General features: G+C 51.9%; 1 protein-coding gene and 1 long non-coding RNA gene across 10 annotated transcripts in view; one reads left to right on the forward strand and one right to left on the reverse strand.

The window, feature by feature from the left end:
- The window catches only part of SULF2 (sulfatase 2), a 129,230-nt gene extending 104,875 nt beyond the window's left edge, over positions 1 to 24,355 (reverse strand). For 2 of the 9 annotated variants that reach the window (XM_054466534.2, XM_054466532.2), the window contains exon 1: positions 23,784 to 24,355. In XM_054466534.2, coding sequence (XP_054322509.1) covers positions 23,784 to 23,923 — 140 coding nt within the window. In that variant the 5' untranslated portion in view covers positions 23,924 to 24,355. The other 7 variants (XR_010125110.1, XR_010125109.1, XM_054466541.2 and 4 more) reach the window with 7 other exon arrangements.
- Positions 11,347 to 15,889, forward strand: LOC129021339 (uncharacterized). The gene is made up of 3 exons (XR_008496038.2): positions 11,347 to 11,652; positions 11,812 to 11,953; positions 12,167 to 15,889. It is a non-coding gene; the product is annotated as an uncharacterized LOC129021339 (long non-coding RNA).
- Positions 24,356 to 24,691: the final 336 nt, after the last annotated feature.

Consider the following 24,691-nt stretch of genomic DNA (forward strand, 5'->3'; position numbering starts at 1 on the left):
GCAGCAGCCAGCGTGCTAAAATGCACATTCCCATTCCTTCAGAAAGACAGATGTGGAGTGCTAATATTGGGAGAATTCCGATGGGGTGCCCCACAAATAGCAACTCTCTGAAACCAGAAACCAATCATAGGAAAAGCTTTCTGAAAGCTTGCAGCACACTCCAGTCTCTGCTCTGAGCTGTTTGCAGGTGTCAACCCAATTAATATGCACACCCACCCATCAATATTTCACCCATTTTATGGATGAAGAAGCTGAGGCACAGAGAGTTAACATCACTTTCCCATGATCATATGGGTAAGTGGCAGAGAAAGGGTTCAAACCTAGTCTGGCCCGATTTGGGCGGCTCACCCAGGACCCCCTGGAAGGAGATCTTTGAACAAGTTCCTAAGAGTCTCCCAGCCTCAGTTTCCTCATTTGCCAGATGGCCAGGTGCCCTCCAAGGGCCTTTTTGGCCCTGGGCCTGTGATGCCAGGGTACAGGGGGGCTGGGAAGGGCAGTCTTCATTGGGAGCCCTGGGCTGGGTAAAGATGGAGCCCAGGGCACAGTCAGCTGGACTTCGTTCCTGGCTCCCATGTTGGTTTCAGAGCACCCCCCACTCCTGGGCAGCTATCACCCGCTCTCCTCTGGATGGAAGTCAAAGCTCCGGCACCAGAAGCCAGAGAATAACAGGAGCTAATTATTTCATCAGATCAAGTCATCAGTGGGTCGATTTCTGATGAATTCCCCTGGCTTAGACTTCTCGTGGCCTCATGCCAGTCTCTCTCCGGATGCTGAAGAAATCAATTAAAGATGACACAAGGGATACAAGGGATTCTGCCTTGTTTTTTTTTCCTTTTTCTTGGTAAAATATTCAAAGTGGCTGAACCGAGAGAGCACCCAATGAACTCACGCAGCACCAGCCGCCTGCCACTCCATCCCTGCCGTGGACAACACCTCTCCTTCCCACCAGCTCCTTTCCAGGTCTCTCTGACTCCTCCTCTCCATGCTGAATCTTCTCCAGGACCTTGGCAAAGGCTCGCCAGCCCAGGAGACATCTCTGGAAACGCCTAACATCCTGAGCATTTAGAAACATCATTTTTAGTTCTCAATTTCTCTGCCGATCTGCAGAGAGGAACGGGTCTCAGAGTGACTGATGCCCTCACCGTCCCAATGCCACAAACCACAGCGGTGAACAAACACCTGGGACCTCATCCAGACCTGTTTAGAAAGACCCAGTGGGCTGTTTTCCTCTGAGCATCTCCAAATCCAACAAGAGCAGGAGAGAGAAGTTTGGGAACAATCAGGCAGCTGAGGTGGTGGGAGAGGAAGAAGGGGCCAGAGGCAGAAGGAGGCACTGGTCAGATGGGAAATGTCCATGAGAGGCGGGAAGAAAGCAAACTGTGGGTGTGCAGATACGTCCCACATGCTGGGGCCAGAGTCCCTCAACAGACCTAGCGGCCTCCCCAGGTGGTCCAGAGAACCTGATCATTTCTCTCTTCCTTCTTTCTCTTTACAAATATGTATGAAGGGCCTCCTATGAACCACAGTGTTCAGTGATAGGAGAATCCTGCCTGGATTCCAACAGCCTCCTAACTGGTTTCCCTGCTTCTACCTCGTCCCTTCCATCAAGCAGCCAGACAGATCCTGTTAAAACAAAAGCAAGGGCCTGCCTTCCTCCACTGAACAGCCTTCAATAACTCCCATCCCATGCAGAGTAAAACGCAAAAACCCTCCAAAGGGGCTACAAGAACCCACCAACCTGCTCCATCACCTCTCTGACCTTATTGCCTTCCCCTCTCTCCCTTGCACACCTGGCTCCGGCCACACACGGTCTCTGTACTGTTCCTTGCACATGCTAGCACACCCCACCCCAGGGCCCTTGAACTTGCTGCTCCCTCTGCCTGGAGCCTTCACTCAGGTTATCTTCACCATCCCTTCTTCCCCCTCCTCAGGTCTTTGCTCAAATTTCACCTTGGCAGGTTAAAACCAAAATCTCTGCCCTCCCCAGTAACACTTACCACCTCTCACAACTAGCTCCTTTGTTTCTTTGCGGGTGTCCTCCAGCAGAATATCAGACTCCTGAAGGTGCAGGATTTTGTCATGTTTGTTCAGATCTATATCCTCAACAATTAAAACAGTGCTTCAAAATATTTGAAGCAATTAAATATTTGAAACAAAGCAGGCATTCAAAATATTTACCGGCTTAACAAAGAATTACCTCCTGCCTTCTGGTAACAGCCCCTATTAGTGCTTTGAGGCAACAGGTGCTCTTATTTCCCTTATATATGGTTTGACTGCAGGGCGGATCATGTGAGCCAGGTGGAGCCAATCAGCAATTCCATCTCTAGCTTCAGCCATTGGTCCTGGGGCAGACATGTGACTCAAGTCTGGCCAATAAGCGAGAGGGAGTCCTGGAGGCTGGAGGAGACCGCGCTGGGTGCCAGGAGGGGTGAATCTGGTGCTGATGGTGGCTGCCCATTGGATGGAGCGCGAGAAAGGATGCTGGTGACAATGGGGTGGACCAAGTTGCATCTTGTAGCCAGGCACAGGCTCAAATAAGTGCCCTTTGCTGCTAAAGTCCGAATTAGGGCTGTCATTTGCAACAGGGAGCACCCAGACCAACATAGGAAACACCCTAGAACAACAATGAATGATAGCTAACATCAGGGGCCCTGCACAATTCTAAGCACTTTTAGTGTGTGACCTCATGGCACCCTTACAACCACCTTGTGAGTTGGGATGCTCCATTTACAGACAAGGAAGATAAGGCACGGACAGGCTCCAGAACCTGCCCAGTGTCGTGCAGCATGGTTGCTGAATACTGTCCCTTTGGTCCTCCCTTCCCATCTTCTCTCCACCTCCAAATCCAACAAGAGGACGAGAGAGGGCTGGGCGCGGCAGCTCACGCCTGTAATCCCAGCACTTTGGGAGGCCAAGGCGGGCGGATCACGACGTCAGGAGATCGAGACCATCCTGGCTAACAGGGGGAAACGCCGTCTCTACTAAAAAAAATACAAAAAAATTAGCCGGGCGTGGTGGCGGTCGCCTGTAGTCCCAGCTACTTGGGAGGCTGAGGCAGAAGAATAGCGTGAACTCAGAGGCGGAGCTTGCAGTGAGCCGAGATCGAGCCACTGTACTCCAGCCTGGGTGACAGAGCGACACTGCCTTAAAAAAAAAAAAAAAAAAGAGGAAGAGAGAAGTTTGGTAATAATTAGGCAGCTGAGGTGGTGGGAGAGGAAGAAGGGGCCAGACGCAGAAGGCGGCATCGGTCAGACGGGAAACACTCATGAGAGGTGGGAAGAAAGGAAATCGTGGGTGTGCAGATACGTCCCATGGGCTGAGGCCAGAGCCCGGCAACAGACCTGGGGGCCTCCTCAGGTGGTCCAGGGAGCCTGATAATTTCTCTCTTCCTTCATTTACTTTACAAATATTTATTAAGGGCCTGCTATATGTGAGGCACAGTGTTCAGTGATAGGAGAATCCTGCCTGATTACAACAGTAATCCACTCTTCCCTGTCCCCTGGGAGGATCACTTGGATGTGCCATCTCCAAGTGACAGACAAAGCAAGCAAGCCAGCATGGCTATTTGCACACAGGCATTCTGCCTCCAGAGCCTACTCTTTTGACACTTATGCTGACTTGGAAAGCAACAAGTGATACAAGGGACTGAGGTTAAGAGTGCTGCATAAACAGAAGAGGAAAGGGGAAACTGCTGGCCTGGGAGCAGTCAGGGAGGGCTTCCCGGAGGAGTACTTAGCATAAACTGAGCAGCCTAAGAGGAGCAAAGTTCTGAAGAATCCACAGGATTTGGATAGCCCGTGAAGAGGAGGGTGGAGGACAGGATGCTTCAGGCAGGAGAAACAGTTTGGGCAAAGAGCAGGCAGAGGAAACAGAGAGAGGCCCCTGGAGGGATGGGAAAGTGTGGTCCCAAACCTCAAGCCCAGAAGCTGTCTAGACAGGGGATGACACACGCACATCTGTTAAACTTTACACTCCCCTGTGTCTCCCCTTCTTCCTGGCTACAGGCTTTCTCCAGCCTTCTCTCCTCCTCCTTGGGGCCGTCAAAGAAAGGACAGAAGCTCCTGTAACCTATGGGCCACAGCTTCTCCCTGTCTCCCCTACCTAGGTCCAGGCCATCTTGTGGCTCTCCTTGCCTGTTCTTGGAATTCCAAATGGAGGCAGAGAACCAAGCCGGCTCTCAAGAACAGGGCAGGGGACAATAGAAGGGTCATTCAGAGGGAGGAGGGAAAGATCAGGTTTCAAGACAAAGGCTCAGGATCTGGAAAGGAAATTAGGGCATAAAGACTGTGGGCAAAAATGCAGGGCTTAGGAACCCAGTTACCCGCCTAACTATTGATGTAACAAGACATTCCTGAAGGCTCGTGCGTGCCAGGCACAGTTCTTGGCACTGCGGATAAAGCAGTGAAAAGAAAACTCCCTGCCCTCCTGGAAGTGATATTCTAAGTCAACATAGGAAAAGCTGGAGGAAAGACTCCAGCTACATGTGAGAATGATCAGAAAAGAGGACTGGAAATAATGGCAAACCACAGGCAAGCTGTGAGAACAGAGTGGCCATGGATTAAAGTTAGAGCACAAAGGAAATTTAGAAACAATGTATTCAAGTCTTAGGAAGCTGAGCACCAAAATGTTTTGTATGTCAAGTGGGTAGATGTTTGACAGGCCATATAATTCACACCCTCAAATACCTGAGCATCTGCCACTTGCCTTGTACTGTTCCATGATCAGTAAAAAAAAAAAAAAAAAAAAAAAGACAAAACTCTCGATTCTCAGAGAGCTGACACACACAGCGGACAGAGGTAAGCAAACAGCCTGATACTTACTTGGGGGAAAATGCAGCAGGGAACACGCTGAGTAGGAGGAGGGTAGGATCTAGAGCTAGCCTGCCTGCGTTTGGATCTCAGCTCTACCACTTAATAGAGGTTGGGCAAGTGTCTGAACCTCTTGTCTTCTCAGTGACTTCATCTGGAAAGTGAGGACACCTACAGCACTTGCCTACAGAGTGGATGGTTTAACATGCACGGAGCGTTTCAACAGATCTGTATGCAGCAAGTGCCCAATAAATGCTGGCTTGTGTTCTCTGCTAGGTTTGGGGCACCCAGGATTATCTCACCTCCTTTCTATAACAGCTCTCAATTTTCTTGGGGATCTGAGGCCAGGTGTGGTGGCTTATGCCTGTAATCCAGCACTTCGGGAGGCCAAGAAGGCAGGTGGATCACTTGAGGTCCAGAGTTTGAGATCAGCTTAGCCAACATGATGAAACCCCATCTCTACTAAAAATACAAAATTAGCCGGGCGTGGTGGCACACGCCTGTAGTCCTAGCTACTTGGGAGGCTGAGGGAGGAGAATGGCCTAAACCCGGGAGGCGGAGCTTGCAGTGAGCCCAGATTGTGCTACTGCACTCCAGCCTGGGCGACAGAGCAAGACTCCATCTCAAAAAAAAAAAACCAAAAATTAGCCAGGTGTGGTGACATGTGCCTGTAATCTCAGTTACTTGGGAGGCTGAGGCAGGAGAATTGAGCTGAGATCATGCCACTGCACTCCAGCCTAGGCGACAGAACAAGACTGTCTCAAAAAAAAACAAAAAAAAAACAAAAAAACATACATGTATGTGTATATATATATATACGTATGTATATATATACACACGTGTATATATATACACACACACATACACGGGGATCCTTTTCTCTGCACCCTTGGTCCACAAAGTTCAAATTAGGCTCCAGTTCTGGAGCTACAAGGCTAGATCGTGGGATCCTTGACTTGGGTCAATCAGAGCCTCCCCACCCCCTGCCTCAGTGATGGGTCAGAGTAATCCAGGCCCTTTGGCCTGACTGGTCAGGAAGAGGCATCCAGTCTTTACAACTGGCTAACTCACTCCATGTGGTTCCAATGTGAGGACCAGGGAAGACAGCGACGCCACTTTGTCTTGAGTGGGGTCGGGAATGAAGCCAACACACCGAACACAGCAGTGCTGTGAAATGCACCATACTTGGGACTTAACAGCACTGGACACCTGGATCCAGCCCAGCCTGAAAGAGGAAGATTTGGGTTGGGTTCTTTGTTTCAGGCCCAATAAATTCCTCTTTCTCTTTAACTAGTTTCTGTTTTCTTTGTAGGTCAGTTTCCCCATACTTTGACTCTTCAAGATCAAGAGCGTAATTCCCTTTTTTCAGTTAGGTCATTCCTAGTTGCTCTGTCACTTGGAACCAAATGAACCCAAATGGGGGGCGGGCTGGAGGCAGAGGGCTGACTCAAGTGGCTTCCTGAACACCTTGTGCCTGTGTGAACAGAGGCCTCAGGGCACGGCCTGCCAGCCCACGCTAGGCCTCCTCGGCCTGTGCCCAACTCTCCGCCTTACTGAGGGCCAACTCACCCATCCTTCGACAACTGATAAGAGAAGGTAGTGTGGAAAAGCGGAAGGACGTGGGTGTGTGAATCACAAATTCTGGACCTGACTCAGCCACCCTGGCTGTGACTTGGGCCTTCCCTGGCCCTCTGTCCCTGACGCAGGCCCTACTGTCACTCCCACCCCCAGTCCCAGCAGCTGCTCTCTTCAGAGCACTTATCATAACTTGTGATTCCTCTATTTATTCTCGTGTGTGTGTGTGTGTGTGTGTGTGTGTTTTGAGACGGAGTCTCACTCTGACATCCAGGCTGGAGTACAGTGGCGCGACCTTGGCTCACTGCAACCTCCACCTCCCAGGTTCAAGTGATTCTCCCGCCTCAGCCTCCTGAGTAGCTGGGATTACAGGCACCCGCCACCACGCCTGCCTCATTTTTTTTTTTGAGACGGAGTTTCACTCTGTTGCCCAGGCTGTAGTGCAGTAGCGTGATCTCGGCTCACTGCAACCTCCACCTCCTGGGTTCAAGTGATTCTCCTGCCTCCGCCTCCTGAGTAGCTGGAACTACAGGTGCCCACCACCACGCCCGCTAATTTTTTTGTATTTTTAGTAGAGACGGGGTTTCACTGTGTTAGCCAGAATGTCTCGATCTTCTGACCTCGTGATCCACCCGCCTCGGCCTCCCAAAGTGCTGGGATTACAGGCGTGAGCCACTGCGCCCGGCCACGCCTGCCTAATTTTTGTATTTCTTTTTTTTTAGTAGAGACAGGGTTTCACCATGTTGGCCAGGCTGGTCTTGAACTCCTGACCTTAATTGATCTGCCCACCTTGGCCTCCCAAAGTACTGGGATTACAGGCGTGAGCCACTGCACCTGGCCTGGGTTTTTATTTTGTAGAGGGTCATCCCTCCACCAGAAGCTCGCATGGGCAGGGGCTGTCTCTTGGTTGCCTGATGCCACGGCCCCAGCTCCTGGCAGAGCCGAGGTGCTAATTCTTCCAGATAGGCAACCGAGATTTCCTGAGCACCTACTATGCTCCCAGCCCTATTCTTCAGTGGTGGGAATCAGGAAAAACAATCCTTCATGGATCAGACACCAAAATTAATTACATAGCATATAAGGCAACGTGTCCCAAGGTGATCAAGTCCTAAGGAGGGAGGCTGGAGTGCTAGGGAGTGAGGGGGTGTAACTTTAAATAGGGTGGGCAGCAAAGGCCTGAGAGATGACAATTGGGTGGATCCCTGCAGGAGGGGAGGGAACATGCCTTGTGGATATTTAGGGGAAGAGCATCCTAGGCACAGGGAACAGAAAGCACGACTGTCCTGAGGTAGGAAGATGCCTGAGGGAGGGCTGGAAAGGGGGCAAGCATGGCGGCATGGAGCTGAGTGAAGGGGGCTGGGGGATTCTAGCTTGCAGGTGATGTGATCTGGTGTAGTTTTTCTTTTCTTTTTTTTTTTTTTTTGAGACAGATTCCTGCTCTGTCACCCAGGCTGGAGTGCAGTGGCACGAACATAGCTCACTGCAACCTCCATTTCCCAGGCTCAGGCAATCCTCCCACCTCAGCCTCCCAAGCAACTGGGACTGCAGGTGAGGACAACCATGCCCGATTACTTTTTAAATTTTTGGTAGAGATGAGGTCTTGCTATGTTGCCCAGGCTGGTGTTGAACTCCTGAACTCAAACAATCCTCTCACCTCGGCCTCCCAAAGAGCTGGGATTACAAGCAGGAGCCACCATGCCCAGCCCTGATGTAAGTTTTAACAGAATCCTTCTGACTATGTGAGGGGAACAGACTGCAGGGCATGAGGGCAGGCACAGGGAGGCCACTGAGATGACTAGGTGGGAGCAAGGAAGGGGCAAGAGGTGGATGGTTTCTGAATATTGTTCAGTGAATGAATGAATAACTGCACGGTGGGAAGACTGGAATTGGCTGAATGCTCCAGTTACCAATACTGTGTAATAATTTACCGCAAAACTTAGTGGTGAACTAAAATCTTTCTTTTATTCTCAGAGGCTCCTGATCAGGAACTTGCGCAGGACATGGCAGGAAGGGCTGGTCTCTGCTTTGTAACGTCTGAGGCCACCGCTGAGAAGCCTCAGCAGGGCCTTAGCTTGTCTGGCAGTTGTTACTGGCAGTCGGTTGGGAGCTTGGGAGGGGCTGTGGAGTGGGCACCTCCATGTGGCCTCAGTGTGGCTTGGGCTTCCTCACAGCATGGCGGCCTTGCAGTGGGGTCTGATTTCTTACAGCGACGGTCCCAGTGATCCAGGGGGAGCTGGCTCATCTTTTCTGCTGTCCCATGGTGTTCCTTCCACCAGGGCCACACACGTCTGGCCAGATTCAAGGGGAGGGGACACAGACCCACATCTCGACAGAGGAGCATCAGGGTCCCACCATGGATGAGCCTGCAGGGTACCGTGTGGCCATCCTGGAAAACAGTCGGTCCTACTGGGTCACGGAGGTAGGCCAGGCCTGGGGCAGCCACGTGGGCCTCCCCTGAAGTACATCCTCCCTCCTAGGAAGTGAAACCCGATCTGATCCCTGGCTGTCGGGGCTGGGCATTTGTGCTCACGTCCAGTTCAAAGAATCCCTGAGCCTCGGAAAGTCCTGGGTGGGCACTCTGCCTTCTCTCATGACCCAAGGATGTTAAAGCCACGATGTCAGGTCCAGGGGATTCTGAGTAGGGCAGAAGGGTGAACTGAAGGGTTCGTACTGGGAGCTAGAGTCACAACAACAACCTCTCCTCCTTATTCTAGATAACACATCTGCTCAGTTCTATGTACGCTGGAAACATCGATTTCTTCCCATTTTTTAACCACCCCCAGCTTATTTTTAAGTAGAAAGGAAGCCACCTAACAAACCCAGAAAACCCCACAGAAGAATAAGACCTCATTTGGGGAAAAAGGTCCCAACCTCTCCTAGCTTTTCCCTTCTGCAGAGGCAAGAAATTTTCCAACTCAGCCTCTGCCCTTGAGCCCTGTGCTCAAAGCCGCCCATCAACATGGAGGTTGCCCTGGAGTCCAGGAGGGAAGGCTGCTGTCCCTGGGAGCCCCTCTCATCAGGCAGGTATTGGCTTGTCAGTGGCAGGATGGGGCAGGGGCGGGGGGGTGGGGGCGGTGATGATGAGGCTCTGCAGGCTTCAAATGGGGGTGCTGGGCCAGGGCTCCGGGGCCAGGCTTGGAAGGATGCTTATCATGCCTGGCTGGGCAGGAGACCTGGAAACATCTCCCAACCTGCTGGAACTCCGCCTGGGATAACACAGCTTTTCCACGTGGGCCAGAATCAACTGCTGCTAGAGTTTTTTACAGGCAGCTCCCCAGGAAGTTTCTGGCAAGATGGCAGCTTCCAGGGCAGGGACTCCTGATTTGAGGCAAATGGTACAGCCTGATCTGCTCCGAAAGGGACGACAGGGCTGATCGTTACCCTCTGTGCTCCATCCCATATGCCAGGGTCTCAGAACAAATAAATGAATTTTTAAAAGTCTGGTATAAGCAGAATACCCAAATCTGGGCCTAAATTCATTCATTCCCTTTATTTCAGCAAATTTATTTAGAAAGAAAAGTCTATCTTGGAGGAACCAGCACCCATTGCCATAAACCTGGGTCTCTCAACCTTAGCATTACTGCCACGTGGGCAGGATCATTCTTCAATGGGGGACTGTGCTGTGTATCACAGGGTGTTCACAGGCCTCTGTCCATGAGATGCAAGTAGCACCTACCCCAGTTGTGACAATCAAAAATATCTCCAGACACTGCCAAATGTCCCCCTAGGGGGCAAAACTGCCCCTAGGTGAGAACCCCTGCCATACTTAGATGGCAACAGTATAAAGGCAATGACATTGTGGTTACATTCTTGCTTGCCAAGGCCTCTGCAGTTCCCCTTACATTGGGAGAAGGTCTCCTTGAAGACCATGAAGGAGGAGTTTGTGCGATTCCCTCCCTGATGACCCAGAGGCTTGGAGGAGAGCAGAAAACGAAAAGGGGAAAAAGGAAAAGTTGAAAGTTTTTACTTTGGAAATGGCATTTCCAGTGTAGTCCAGGCCCCACCCTGTCTCTTATCCTCAATCTAGGCCACTTCACTCACTCAGGTCTCCTGCCCGACCCTCCTCCTGCCATGACCTGCTTATGATGAGATCAACGCCATGTACGCCCTGTGCGTGGACTGCTAAGATGAAGACTACACCTTGATGCAGTCAATGGGACCTGGTTGGTGGAGGCCAGCGGTCTGGCACAAGACTTGGCATGCAAGAAGTCTGGATGTTGTCTGGTGACCTTTGGAGAGAGATATCTCTCTGCAGTGGCCTTTGTCTAAAGCAGGGACAAATATGCAAATGCGTCCAAGGGTCGGGCAGGAGACCTGAGTGAGTGAAGTGGCCTAGATTTAGGATAAGAGATGGGGTGGTGCCTGGACTACACTGGAAACGCCATTTCCAAAGTAAAAACTTTCAACCTATTTTAAGCACTGAGTGGGCTCCATAAAGCCCCGCTGGAGCTTGGCCTGGGAGCTATGTGCAACTCTTCCAAGCTATCCAATCTTTCCTGAGCACCTACTATGTGCCACATGCTAAGAAACAGCAGTGGCCACAAGGCAGGCCAGGCCTCTGTCCTCACGGAGCTGTGACACCTTGGTGGAGGAGAAAATGAATGAATGAAGACTGTCTTAAGAGCTTTGGAGGAAGTTGTCAGGTGATAGGATGGACAGTAAATTGGGAAAGGCCTCTTTGGCATGAGGAGGTGATATAAGGAAGTGGCATCTGAGCTGAGAGCAGAGGCGGGCGAGAAGTTGTGGGCAAAATGCTTTCTATGCAATGGAGGAAGTAAGTGCAAAGGCCCTGGGGTGGGAATGTGCAGAATGAAACCAATATGGTGCAGCCGAGCGCAGCACTGTGGCCCACAGGAGGCTGGACACCCCTTTGCCCCAGCCCATGCCTTCTGGGCAGGCCACACCCACTGTCCTTTCTGGCTGTTTAGAGGAAGTAGAAATCAGATACAGAAATTCCCACCTCTGTTCTTTGTTCCTTTGTCTCAGCTGTGGACAAAAGCTTCCCTGGCAGGGAGTTACAAAGTTATTTCTGCAAAAGGCCTTTGGCCAAAAGCAATAAAGTCCGACTTGAACAGAGTCATTACTCACGCCTAATTGTGGGCTGGTTCTCAGTGTAGACTGCCACAGTGAGGACTGACCATTCCACCTTTTTAGCCCCCTCCTCCTTTTCAGCCCCACATTTTCTTAGCCCTGCTTACCCCCACAGAACATGTATTTATGTTTCCAGAGACTGTCGTTTCCTTCGAGAAGAATATAAAAGGAATAAAAGGTATTTTGACGGCTCGGTATTAATAATCCAATTACTTCTTTCCTTTTCACCCAATCCACAGGCAAGCGTGCCGTCCTCAGCCAGCTTGCCCCTGCTATTAGCAGATGAGCTGTTCATTAGCTCCCCTTGGAAACAGCCCGACGCTTACAATTATTTCAGAAGCTGGGGGAAGGAGTCAGAAGCAACTTTTAACCAAATCACCCGCTACATTTGGAGATGCGAATGGAGTGCCTTTGGAATGACAGGTCGGCTTCCCAACGTGGCTTGCTGTGCGATCTAATTAGCAGCCGGAAATAGCCTGGTAAGTGCGAGGAAAGCCCGGGTCAGAGGCTCTGCGAGCTGGGATGAGTCTGGATCAGTTTTTCCTACTAGCAGCCTCCCCTGCCGCGGGGACTCACTCGGTGTCACCAGGTGTGGGGGTGGAAGGCAGTCTCACTGGCAAGGCGGGGTCTGGGAGGAGGGAGTGCAGGCATTGAGCCCAGGTCCCTCATTACTGCACATGCTCTCCTTTCAGGAGCCAGAAGCAAACTGCCCCCATCTTCTGGAGGGGGATATCGAGGCATGGCAGGGGTTCTAGGAGTTGACTTTGCCCCATAAAGTGGAAAGAAGCTTCCAGACCCCCAGCAGCACCTGAGCTATGGGGCCCTGGAGCTGGAGAAGCTGCCACACAGGTTTGGGCATTCCACTTATAGTGGACTTTCAAAGTCCATTCATTCGTTTTAAAATGTTCATTGCTCTGCCAGGGGTGGAGTCACCTATGCAGGGGTGGTGCAGAGATTTCTAACTATTTTTGTCCATCTGGTCCCCTTCTTTTGAAAGCACCCCAGCTTCCTTTTGAGGATTCCCTCCCCTCTGCCAAGATGCCCCCATCCTCTCTGCCAAGGGGTGATCATGTGACCAAGGTCAGTCAATCAGACTTTCTCACCATGTCCCCAACTGTCATATAAAGTGTCAAGGGCAGAAAGAAAAAGCAGGGGTGCATTTGTCACATTGAGATGGAAACCCTCCTTCAGGAGGCTGCTAGTAACTCCTGCACCAAGGTCCCCAGAATTTCCTCAGTTCCTGTCCTGTCCTTTCCTAAGCCCCCCAGTAAATCCTATTCCAGCTTGAGGTAGTAAGTGTTGGGCTCTACTACTTGCAGTCCGTGATGAATGGGTACTTTGGTGGACTCCAAAAAGCCACACTGCCTGGTATTCAAACCCTTGTGTGGACCCCACCTCATGAAACTGGGCTGGCTTTGTGACCTGTTTTGACCAAGAGAAGGTGGCGGAAGTGATGTTGTGCCAGTTTTGCGGTTAAGCCTTAAGAGGCCCTGGCAGCTTTCATTTCTGCACTCTTAGAAGTCAGGCTACCCTGAACCTGCCATACTGCGAGGAACCCCAAGTAGCCATAGGGCAGAGCCCACATGGAGAATAACTGAGCTCCCATCTGGTGACCAGCAAGAGCTGCCAGCCATTTGAATGGGGTTGTTTTAGACCTGCCAGCTGATATCACATGAAGCTGAAGAACCACCTGGTCAACCCACAGAATCGTCCAAAATAAAATGTTGTTACCTTAAACCACTGAGTTTGGAGTGGTTTGTTATACAGCAGAAACACAACCCAAGAATCCTCAGTGACACTGATCAGAGCCCATTCCCCCAACAGAAATGTCACAGATGACTATGAGGTTAAGACTTTCAGCCTCCTCGGCTAATGAACACTTGGAGGAGAACATCATTCATTCATTCCTTTAATCATTCATTCAAACAGCCAGTAAGCCTAGCACGGATGGTACAAAGATGAACAAGCTTCAGGACTTCCTATTCTAGTGAGGGCATCACACACAGTGCCTCAGTTTCCTTACTGATAAAGTGAAGATGATATTAGTCCCTGCTTCAAAGGCTTGCTGTGATGATGAAATGCTGGGCAAAAAGTAACCAATAGATATTAGACATTATTATTACTATACACTTGCAATGCACAATGTAAGTGTCTAGGGATACTTACAATGTCCCTGGAAGTGTAGCCATTTGGTACAAAGTGTCACAACGGGAGACAAACTCAAATGCCTACGTGGGCCAGGCAGGTAATGTAAATGGGTGAAGTGGACCCATAAGAAAACTCCACACCCCAGTTCCTCTCCAGCTCTCATCTGGCCACTTTTGGTAGAGATAGAACAGAGAAATATTGCTCCACAATGAGAAAAACAGAAGGGAAAGTGCAATGAAAAGTCAAATGAATTGGTTCACAATCTCAGGCTATAGGGGATGGTGGGGACCACATCTCCCCATTTTTCAGGAGAAGCTGAAAATCCAGATTTTTAAAATGTGAAATCTCGTAGTTGTTACAAATCTGATAACTTTTTAAAAGGTTCAAACAAAACATTTCTGTGAGCTGAACAAAGCCCCTGGTCAGGTGGCTTGTGATGTCCTATTCTACCAGCATGGCAGAGCAATGAGAGACTTCGTTGTGTCTCTTTCCTCCTTTGTAAAACGGGGTTGGAAGATCCCCACAACGCTGAGTTATTACACATTCACACGAACGAGCACTTAAACCACCACTAGCCTGTAGAAAGTGCTCGGTAAATATGAGCTTCAGGAGGGTAGGTTGGGCAGTGGAGGTTAAAGAGGCTGCTCTCCTGGGCTGTGACAGCTGTTCTCTCAGGAAGGGACAATTTAGGGAAGGGAGTTGTCTTTTCAAGGGCACATGCAGAAATATTCAACCCAAGAGCCCTCATTAGAATGTCACACCACTGACCTGGAAGACTAGCTTGGCCCAAGAGTCATCAGAAGTGGGGGGTTCCACCAGCCCTTCTGCAAGGCCATGAGGTCCCTGCCGTGGCATAAAGGGGACGACCCTTCCTCTGCAAGCAATGCTAGCACAAAACCCCAGCTCTGGCACTGGGGAGCAAGTGAGTGTGTATGAAACCAATCCTCCCAGCCACCCGCTTAGCTTTTTGCAAATGACTAACAGGTTTTGACATCCTTGCCCTGAGCAGTCACCTTCGAGCAAACACACGAGCCAGATCTGCCTGTAGCTCTCCAAGCCTCTTTCTCTTCTTGCTTCCTTCATTCAAAAAAATATTTACTGACTACCCAAAGAGGGCCACCCTGGGTCTCAGTGCTGGGGATACAGCGATGAACAAGACAATGTCCCTACAAGCACAGAGCTTACTTTTTAGTGAGGAGAGAGAAGACAAAGGACAAATAAGCAAACCAGGCTAATTCCAGAGAGTGGTAAGTGTTATAAAACATAAAACAGGTTGTCCTTCCAGCATTCTAGGGAGGTGACATCTCAGCTGAGATCCGAAGGATCGGAAGGAACCAGGCCCTTTCCCAGTGTTTGATTTAGAGGTGAGTGCAAAACCCAACCCCAGACCAATGAAACAGAAAGGAAAGTCTGCTAGGGTGGGAGTGTTCTGGCAAGGATTTTACTCTCTGATTAAAAGAGAGACAGCAAGGAGTCCTGTCCTATAGTCCCACTTTGTAGGGAGATGCGACGTCTGGAGCTGTGGCAGCCATGTTGAGACTATGAGGCAACAAGGCCAAAGACATGAAGAGGACAGAAGAGGAGGCTTGAAAGATCCTGGGACCTTGGATGACACTGTTGTACTAAAAACCAGCCCCTGGACTCCCCTGCTTTGGACTTCATGTTATGTGAGAATTAAATGTTTCTATTGCATAAGCCACTGTCAGTCAGAAATGTGATTCCTCATAATGAAACCATTTTAATTCACATTCAAATGATCAGGACTCTAAGCTACTAAGAATTATAGTAGGCTTTCCTGGTCTCTGAAATATCCAGATAAGTGGCCTGCAATCAGAAGTCTATGGATAGTATCTGTCTCGAGGGCAGATCAGAAATGTGGCTTTCAGATGGTCTGATTTTCACCAAGCAGGAACATCTCCAAGGCTTCTGTGAGCTAACAGTTTTTTCAATCTCTTTTCAAAAAGTTCCAGGCCAGGCAGGATGGCTCACGCCTGTAATCCCAGCACTTTTGGAGGGTCGCTTGAGCCCAGGAGTTTGAGACCAGCTTGGGCAACATAGCAAGATCCCATCTCTACCAAAAAAAAAAAAAAAAAAAATTAGCTGGTGTGGTGGCCTATGCCTGTAGTCCCATCTACTTGGGAGGCTGAGGTGGGAGAATCACTTGAGCTTGGGAGGTTGAGGTTGTAGTGAACTGAGACTGTGCCACTGCACTCCAGCCTGAGTGACAGTGCAAGACCCTGTCTCAAAAACAAAAAAGCTCCTCTTCTCTGGCTACTGGGGTGGGTCAAGTCACCCGCTGGGGTCCTGACCATGAGCCAATAAGAAAAGCTATTGGCCACATTCTTCCCCTAACACATCTGGCTTCCACATGGCCAAACACATCTTTGGTTCTATTTGTGGTCCCTGGGGATGGCGCTGTCCACCAACTTACACACACAAGACCTGGCAATACAACTCTGAGTTTGGGATAGAATTTATCTAAGATTCAAGCTGGGCCCAGGTATACAGAGCAGTGGGCCAAGCCTTTTATAAGATGACGCTCCATGGCAGAGGCCAGGGCCACTGGGCAACGTGTGCTTTGGAATCACATTAAGAGAACGTGGGGAATTCAAAACATTCTGGTTACAGGGAGATTCCAAGAAGCCCTGGTCTGGGCTGGAGGAGAAGCTCTGAAGGCCATGCCAACAGCTGTTCCATCCAGAAGGTATCGTGCTACCTACAAGGCCCGAGATCCCACATGACCTTAAGCAATTTCCCAAGGGCGTCTGCGGCAGAGCAATGAATATTTAGCTCTGTCTGTTAATCACTGAGAAACCAGGTGATGAAGAAGGGGAGGCTCAGCCCGAGCCTTCAGGAACTTCTTGGAAACGTCAGAGAGGTGAGCATGTGGGATATGCTAAAAATATTCATCAAATAGATTCATGACAGCACTAGGGGGAGGCTGGGGGGAGAAAACCACACTAGAAAACAAAACACATTCTCTCTGGATGATCGTGTCCAGTCCCACAGCTTAAAATAACATCGATGTGCTGATAACTCCCAAACTTAGGTTGCCAGCCCCGACCGGCTGCAGACATCCACATTCACCACCCACTGAGCTTGCAGACATCCAGGTGGGGTTCATCTCAAACCCAACATTTCCACATCGGAATTCCAGATCACACTTCTCCTCCCCAAAACCTTCTCTCCTATCTTCCCTATTCAGCAATCACCATGCACCGGGCTGCCGAGTCACCTTTGACTCCTTGGCAGGATACACACAACATGCATATTTGGGCTGAATCATTTTTCATTGTGGGGTCATCCCGTACATTGCAGGTTTAGCAGCAACCCTGGCCTCTACCCTCTAGATGCCAGTAGCAACCCTTCCCCAGTTGGGACAACCTACACCGTCTCCGGATAGTGTTAATGTTTCCTGGGTGTCAAAATCACCCTCGGTTGAGAATCAAAGCCCTTTCCCTCACTCTGTAATCCAATCCACTAGAGGTCCTGTGGGCCTTACCTCCAAAATACATCTCCAATCCCCATTTCACTCCATCTCCATTGATACCACCACTGTCCAAGCCATTCTCGGGCCCTCCCAGTTGCCTAACAGTCCCGGTGACCCCACTTCCATCTGCACAGCACGCCTCTCACAGGAGCCAGCAGGATCTTTTCGAAACACAAATCACATCATTCTCTGACTTAAAACCCTCCAATGGTTCTCCATTTTATTTACTTATTTATTTATTTATTTATTTTTGAGACGGAGTCTTGCTCTGTCACTCAGGCTAGAGTGCAATGGCACAATCTCAGCTCACTGCAACCTCCACCTCCTGGGTTCAAACGATTCTCCTGCTGCAGCCTCCTGAGTAACTGGGATTACAGGTGCGCACCACCATGCCTGGCTAATTTTTGTGTTTTTAGTAGAGATGGGGTTTCACCATGTTGGCCAGGCTAGTCTTGAACTCCTCACCTCAGGTGATCCACCCGCCTTGGCCTCCCAAAGTGTTGTGATTACAGGCATGAGCCACCGCGTCCAGACAGTTATCCATTTTATTTAAAATAAAGTCTAAAATTTCTTAGCATGGCCTGTATTTCTCATCTCCGACGTGCCCTCCCCCACTGACTCCCGACCCTCTACCCTACTTGACTTTTTTTTTTTCTCTTTTTTGAGACAGAGTCTCACTCTGTTGCCCAGGCTGGAATGCAGAAGTGTGATCCTGGCTCACTGCAACCTCTGCCTCCCGGGTTCAAGTGATTCTCCTGTCTCAGCCTCTCAAATAGCTGGGACTATAGGCGCGTGCCACCACGCCTGGCTAATTTTTGTATTTTTAGCAGAGATGGGGTTTCACCATGTTGGTCAGGCTGGTCTTGAACTCCTGACCTCCAGTGATCCACCTGCCTCAGCCTCCCAAAGCGCTGAGATTTCAGGTGTGAGCCACCGCGCCCGGCCTACCCCACTTGACTTCTATTTGTGTTTGGAGCAGGTGTCTTGGACAGGCCCCTCCCACCGCCTCTGGGCCTTTGCACTAGCTGTTTCTTCTACCTGCCATGCTCTTCCCCATATCTTTCCAAGGCGGACTCCTTCCTAAAATCTAGGTCACAGTTCAAAGGTCACATCCTCACAGAGGCCTCCCCTGACAGCCTGCCTAAAGTTGCCTCCCACCCCATCACATCATGCAGTCATTTTTCTTTTAAATTCTTTTTTGAGACTGAGTCTCACTTTGTTGCCCAGGCTAGACTGCAGTAGTGCGATCTTAGCTCACTGCAACCTCCAACTCCTGGGTTCAAGCGATTCTGGTGCCTCAGCCTCCTGTGTAGCTGGAATTACAGGCATGTACCATCACACCTGGCTAATTTTTGTATTTTTAGTAGAGGCAGGGTTTTGCCATGTTGGCCAGGCTGGTCTCAAACTCCTGACCTCAAGGGATCCTCCCACCTCGGCCTCTCAAAGTGCTGGGATTATAGGCATGAGCCAGCACGCCAGGCCTAGAGCATTTTCCCCGCCTTCTGACAGCCCCCGCATTAGGCAGGAAGACAAAGAGGCCCATGCTCCAGAGCCCTCTTCCCCAAACCCTCCTGCTGATACAGAATACACACATGACATACTGGTCATGCCCCCCAGCATCCAGGACCCTCCCTAGAAGTTTGATTCAACAGGATCTGGTCTTTGCCTTTTTAAACAAATACTGCCAGATGATTCTCATGGTGGGAGGTTAGACAAACACTGCCCCTGGCCCCCCGAAAGCACAGGATCAAGGCCAGGCCCCATCCTTCAGACAGTAAGGCAGAAAAGTCAGGCCTTTGATGCCTGCTGGCCCTGGTGGAAGGGAGAGGCATTGCCCAGGCAGCGTGTTTCCCCAGTCTCCACCTCGGCCAAAATGGAGATGGGTCCATCTGGCCAGCATTGCTCACATTAGTGGCCCATCATTGCAGGCATTGGCCATTTGCCTCTCCAGCAACCGGGCTTCCCTTTCACTGGGGACTCCCCATGCTGTTTTCTTCCAAGCTTTGGGGTCTCAGCAGTCAGCCTCCATCCAGCTCCAGGGAGAGGCCTCTGAGTCTGGCTTAAGCCAATTGTTGGCAGCTCATTTCCTTAGCCAGTGACTGGTTTGGACAAAAAACAGTCCAATCAGAGGGAACCATGGGGCTCGGGTGTGCATTGCCAGATCAGAGGCTTGTTCTTTCCTTTTGGGCTTAAACCAGAGGGATGAGACCCCTCTGCTCCATGACATCTGTCCTGACACCTAAGTTATGATAACAGTCAATGCTTACTGAAGGCTCACCTGGGTCAGACACCCTGCTAAGCACCTGACATTGATCATCTCATTTCATGCTTACCACAAGCAGGAGACAGGTGCTATGATCATCATCATTTGTTGGATGCGAACATCAAGGCACAGAAAGGTTAAGTAGCATGCCCCATATCCCACTGCTGGGCAGGGAGCCAGGCAGTCTGGCTCTCCTAGCCACGGTGCGCACAGCTGCCAGGGACTGCCCGCCCCAGAGCTGGAGAGAGACATCAGCCTCATGGAAGGCAGAGGAGCGGTGGATAGGAATGGATTCTCATTACAAAATCTGAGCTGCGGGTCCAGCTGTGTCCGAAGCTAGAGTTAGTCACCTTAAGAGTTTTGGTTATGAAAACCAGTAAGTCCACTTCTTTTCTCCTTAAGCTGGCTTGAGTTTTTTTCTTCTCTTTTTCTGTTGCTTGCAAGAGAAAGGAACCTGATTACTTTACAGTTCTTCTAGGCAAGTACCCCTAACTGATATTCCATTTGCAACTTGCACACAGCAGCTGCTCAGTAAACACCAGCAGATATGGATGGACTCCTCTCCCTTCCAGTCCATTCACCACTGGCTCTGTACCCTGACACCCAACTGTGGCCAGCCCAGCGCTTCTTCCCCTTTAGGCTCCAAGTGAGGCCTCGTTCCCTAGCAACCACCCCAATTAGGCAACCATGCCATTTAACGGGATGCCAATTAATTATAACGATCTTAATGCTCTCCCAATTAGACAGTGCCTTCAATCCGGCTGGGCCAGGGCTGTCTGTAGATCTCCACCAAGGCCCATTCCAAGGAGGCCCAGAGAAAGCAGGTCTCAGTGAGGGCCCCCTCACCTGCAGGTCAGCATTGAGAGGCCCCCATCTTCCACATCCGCCCAGGCCTGACACAGAACACCCTGGCACCACCCCCAGGGCCAGGCCAGGCCAGCGAGACTCCATCATCAACCACAGGAAGGTCTCACCTCTAGGAGAGCTTTTGCCCTCTGGCCACTGTGCTCTGAGTGGGCTGAAATCTCCACCTCGGTTCCCCCCTGGCTTTTCCATCAGCTGCATTTGATGTTTCCCTTTGCATTTTGACTGGGGGAGGGGACAGTGTGTCTGTTCACAAGCAGAAGAAAAAGCACCAGGCAGGCACATGTTTTCCTTGGGGCAAAAAACCCCAAATACAAACCCGGGACTCTCTGTCGGAACAGTGGGGGTTTATGGAAAGTTAAGGGCCTTCTACTTTGCAGTTTGACTGTCTGAAGGTGTTTTCTTCCCCTGCATATGTGTTTCTTCTACATCTGGGACAAAACCCAAGGTGATGGAGGACAGCCCAGTGTTTCCAAGTGGACCCCGGAGCTTGAGGGCCTCTTGAATCCCAGCTCTACCTTTGACCAGCTGTAGGCAAGTCACAATCCTTTCTGTGCCTGTTTCCTCGTCTTTAATATGGCAACAATGGCAATACTTACCTCATAGGGCGTTTGTGTGGATTTAATGAGTGAGGTATAAGGGCTTAGATCAATGCCTCAGATCAGGCCCATACAAAACTACTTAAGTGTTATCAATTATCTTAAGTCTGGACTAAACCTTTTAAGCTGGTCAGAAATGCTGATATTTTTCTGTAGGACAGGGCTTCTGGACTCCTTCTACAGGACTAAAATCTAAGATCAGATAATGGCCAAAGCTTGACAGAGTTGGGTGATATTCTGCCTGGTTAACCTAGCTGCCCTCTTGAGGCAGGTCCAAGCAGATAAACTAACCAGTGCCAGAAAAAGTGAGAAGGAAATGTTATCTCCCAAATCAGGTCCAAATCAGGTGTGAAACTGCATATCAGCTGGGTTCTTTGGACAGCAGCTGAACTGGGGGACATGCACGTGCACGCACACACACTGCTATGCTGTCCTCCTCCAAGACTAGACTTTTAGAATCAACTCATCATTCTACTCTCAAGTTTGAAAATTTAACATGTTATTAGGGTTTCAGAAAAAGCCATAACGTCAAATAAAAAACCCAAGAAGTACACACAAAGCCTAGACCCCAAACCCACATTAACCCTCAGCTGCAGCAGTGATGCCATCATGATGGCTTTTATGTACATAAATTTGGCTGGGGAAGGAAGAGGACTTCATGTACAAAGGTCCAACATGCCATCCGCCAAGCCCACCACCTTCGCCTTTCAAGCTGCTTATTAGAACGCTAAATTACACACCCGACAGGCTGTCTGGATGAGTTTTCTCTTCTCTATGATGTGGGACAGACAAAGCTGGGGAGAACATCTCTTACAGGGAAGGGGCCTTCGTTCTGTCCTCTCTACCCCCTTCCTATACTTAACGATTGGCTCTAATTTAATTAGAAGCCTCTGGTGGTTCTGTAATGGGAGGCAGAGGCTCAGTCAAGAAATCACCTTCACTATTCACTACAAGCTGAAATCCGGAGAGCGCGCAGGTCCGGGGGTGTCCTCCAGAGAAAGCCCGTCTCACCTGCTCCCTGTCTCCCCGAGAACCTGCTCCAGCGCAGCCTCCCCGTCTCTGCCCCAAAAGTGGGGGTGGACCCTGTGGGAAACAGGCAGGGGACAGATGGAGGGGCGAGAGGGCGGGAGTCCCAACACGCACAGATGAGCAAATACCCAGATTGAAACGTAAGCTGAATGTAATTACTTGGTTAATTAAATATTGACTTTTAACTCAAAAAGTGATTAAAACAAGCTGCAGCAAGACTGTCCAGAAGGGGCGCAGGGAATGAATCAAAGCTTTCAAGGGGGAGGAGAAGGAGGGGGTCGTCACAGGCAGGTCTGGCTTGCTCTTCCTACTGTGTGCTGGGCCTACTACGTGCAGGTGGGGGAGTTGCGGACCGAGGCCAGTGTGCAAACTAGGATTGCAGGCTTCCCTTTCCATCTTCCAACCCGAGACGGCATCTCTCTACCCTGCTGCCCTCCCAGTGAACCGGCAGCTTCTGGCGCGCAGGAACCAGATCCCGTTCAGCCGCGTTTCCCTGGAACAGAACGCGGTGCCTGGCACGAGGGGGTGCTCCAGAAATGCTTGTAGAACGAATGAACGAACTACTATAAAGAATGTTTGTTTGGAAAAGTGCACTCCTAGAATTCACCGCTAGACTTCTGAAACCCCGAGGAGCCGGGGAGGGGAGCATCCCTCCGCCGGGCGATGGAAACTGGTTCTGCCCTGGCCTGGGAGGAAAGTCTGCCTTTTCGATCCTGTTTGTCCTTTCAGTGTCTGCGAGTTTCCAACCACTCTGAAGATCCGGCCCACTGCTTCCCCGAGTCCTGCCCGGACAAGCCCCACGTAGGCTGACTTCTACGGGTCCCTTGGGTCTAAACCCTAAGGGTCAACAAAGCCATGCCCCTGCGGATGGCGGGCCCAGGCGCGCTCCCCCCCGGGGCCGCCTGGGCTCGGTGTGGCGCGTCCGCGGGTCGGGCGCGGCGGGAAGTCCTCGCCCGCCCGCCCGCCAGCCAGCGGGGTCAAATAGGTCATCCCCCTACGGCCGGCCGGCGCCGGAGCCTCCCTCCCGCCCGCCGGGTCCCACCTCCGCAAGCAGCGCTAGGGCCGGAGCCGGGCGGTCGGGACCGGCCCCGGCTCACCTGGGCGGCGCTCGCGGCCGGGCTCACGCCGGGGAAGGCTCCGGCCGCAGCGAGCCCCCGCCCGAACCCCGCGTTCCCCAGCCACCCACCTGCCCCCCCGCCCCACTCACCAGCGCGCACGGCCCCGGCAACCTCACCCGGAGCGGGACGCCGCCGCCTCTGCCGCAGCCCGGCCGGACCGCGGGGCGCAGGGGACTCCGCGCCGCCGCTGCCGTTGCTGCTGCTGCCGCCGCCGCCGCCGCCGCTGCTGCTGCATCCCCCGGCGAGCGCTGCTGCTCCTCCTCCTGCCTCCTCCCCGCCCCCCAGCGCCGCCGCCACCGCCCCCGGCCCCCGCCCCGCGCGCCGCCCCAGCCAAAGTCCGGCTCCGCACCCCGCCCGGACCGCTCTTAAATCGCCCCAGCCCGGCCGGCCGCGCTGCCCCAGCCAGCCCCTTGGCACGGCGCTACCGCCCCCCGCTCGCCTGCCCGCCGGCCGCCGGCCTCCGCGCAGGGGAGGCGGGCGCGCTCCGGGGCGGGGAGCGTCGGGCCGGGAGCCGCGGACGGCTGGGGCCCGGGGCGCGGGGGGCCCAGCCGCGGTGCCCTCCTCGAGCCCTCCGCGCGCTAGCGCTTTTACCTCCGGCTCGGGGGACGCGCGGCCCGCGACCCGGCCCTGCCTGTCCCCGGCGCACGGCCCCGGCCCCGAAGTCCAGCTCCGGACGGGGCAGTGAACGCAGAGCTGGGGTCACGGCGGCTCTCGGCCTCCCGATGCCTCTGGACTCGGCTGGCCGCGCTCCCGGCGCCGAGCGCGCACCCTCGCCGGGACACACAGACGCACACTCACCCGACACACTCTCGCTCCCGCTGGCCCTCGGCGGAGAGTTGAAACAGATGTGGGATTCGCCCAGGAGCTGGAAACGAGGGAGAGAAGCGAGCCAGAGCCGTGTGTGCGTGTGTGTGTGTAACACACAAACCAGGGGGCATCGCTAATAAATCAAATATCGTGATAAATTCAGGAGGGCCATCGATCAGGTCCACTTGGCTGGAAACGACGTGAATCTGCCTCTTTTCCGCTTTCTTCTCTCTCGGAGCTGGAGGGAGCCAAGTGTTCCGCGGGGCGTGCGACAGCCCCGGCCGGGCGCTCCCCTCGTAATGACACGTTAATAAATGTTTTCTTTTATCTGCTTTCACAGGACTCGCCCCGGTCTGCAAACACTCGACTGCCTTTGCTGAAAGCCTCGCGCTCGCCTCCAACCACACACATTTGCCATTGGAGAGGCCGGCGCCGGCCGCGACCCGCAGCTCAATCGCAGGGCAAACCGAGCTGCGTGTGCGCGCCCCAGAACTCCCCGAGAAATTAACTTGGGCTCAAGTGAAAATAGCAGCTGTTGCCCAGAAATGGCCCGGGAGTAGCACACAGAAAGGAGAAACCGGCTTCCTCTGAAAGGGGAGGAATTCGACTCAAGGGGGTGCTGTCTACCGTGGATTACGCTGTCCCTCGCGCCACAGAAGAGGCCGGAGGGGGACCGGCCTGACGCGGGTGGGCAAAGAGCGGGCAGAGAACCCACCAGCAGCTGCAGAAAACACAGCCGAGTTGCTTGCTAAGGGGAAACAGACGCCGCTGTGGGAAAGCACTTGTAAGCAGCAGTAACTTATTTAATCTTGTGACAATCTCACACAGTAGGTTACTATGCCCGTTTTAGCATGGAAACCAAGAGAGGTTTAGTAACTGTCCGAAGATCACACAATTTT

The sequence above is a fragment of the Pongo pygmaeus genome, chromosome 21 (assembly GCF_028885625.2).
Source record: "Pongo pygmaeus isolate AG05252 chromosome 21, NHGRI_mPonPyg2-v2.0_pri, whole genome shotgun sequence".
Taxonomy (NCBI): domain Eukaryota; kingdom Metazoa; phylum Chordata; class Mammalia; order Primates; family Hominidae; genus Pongo; species Pongo pygmaeus.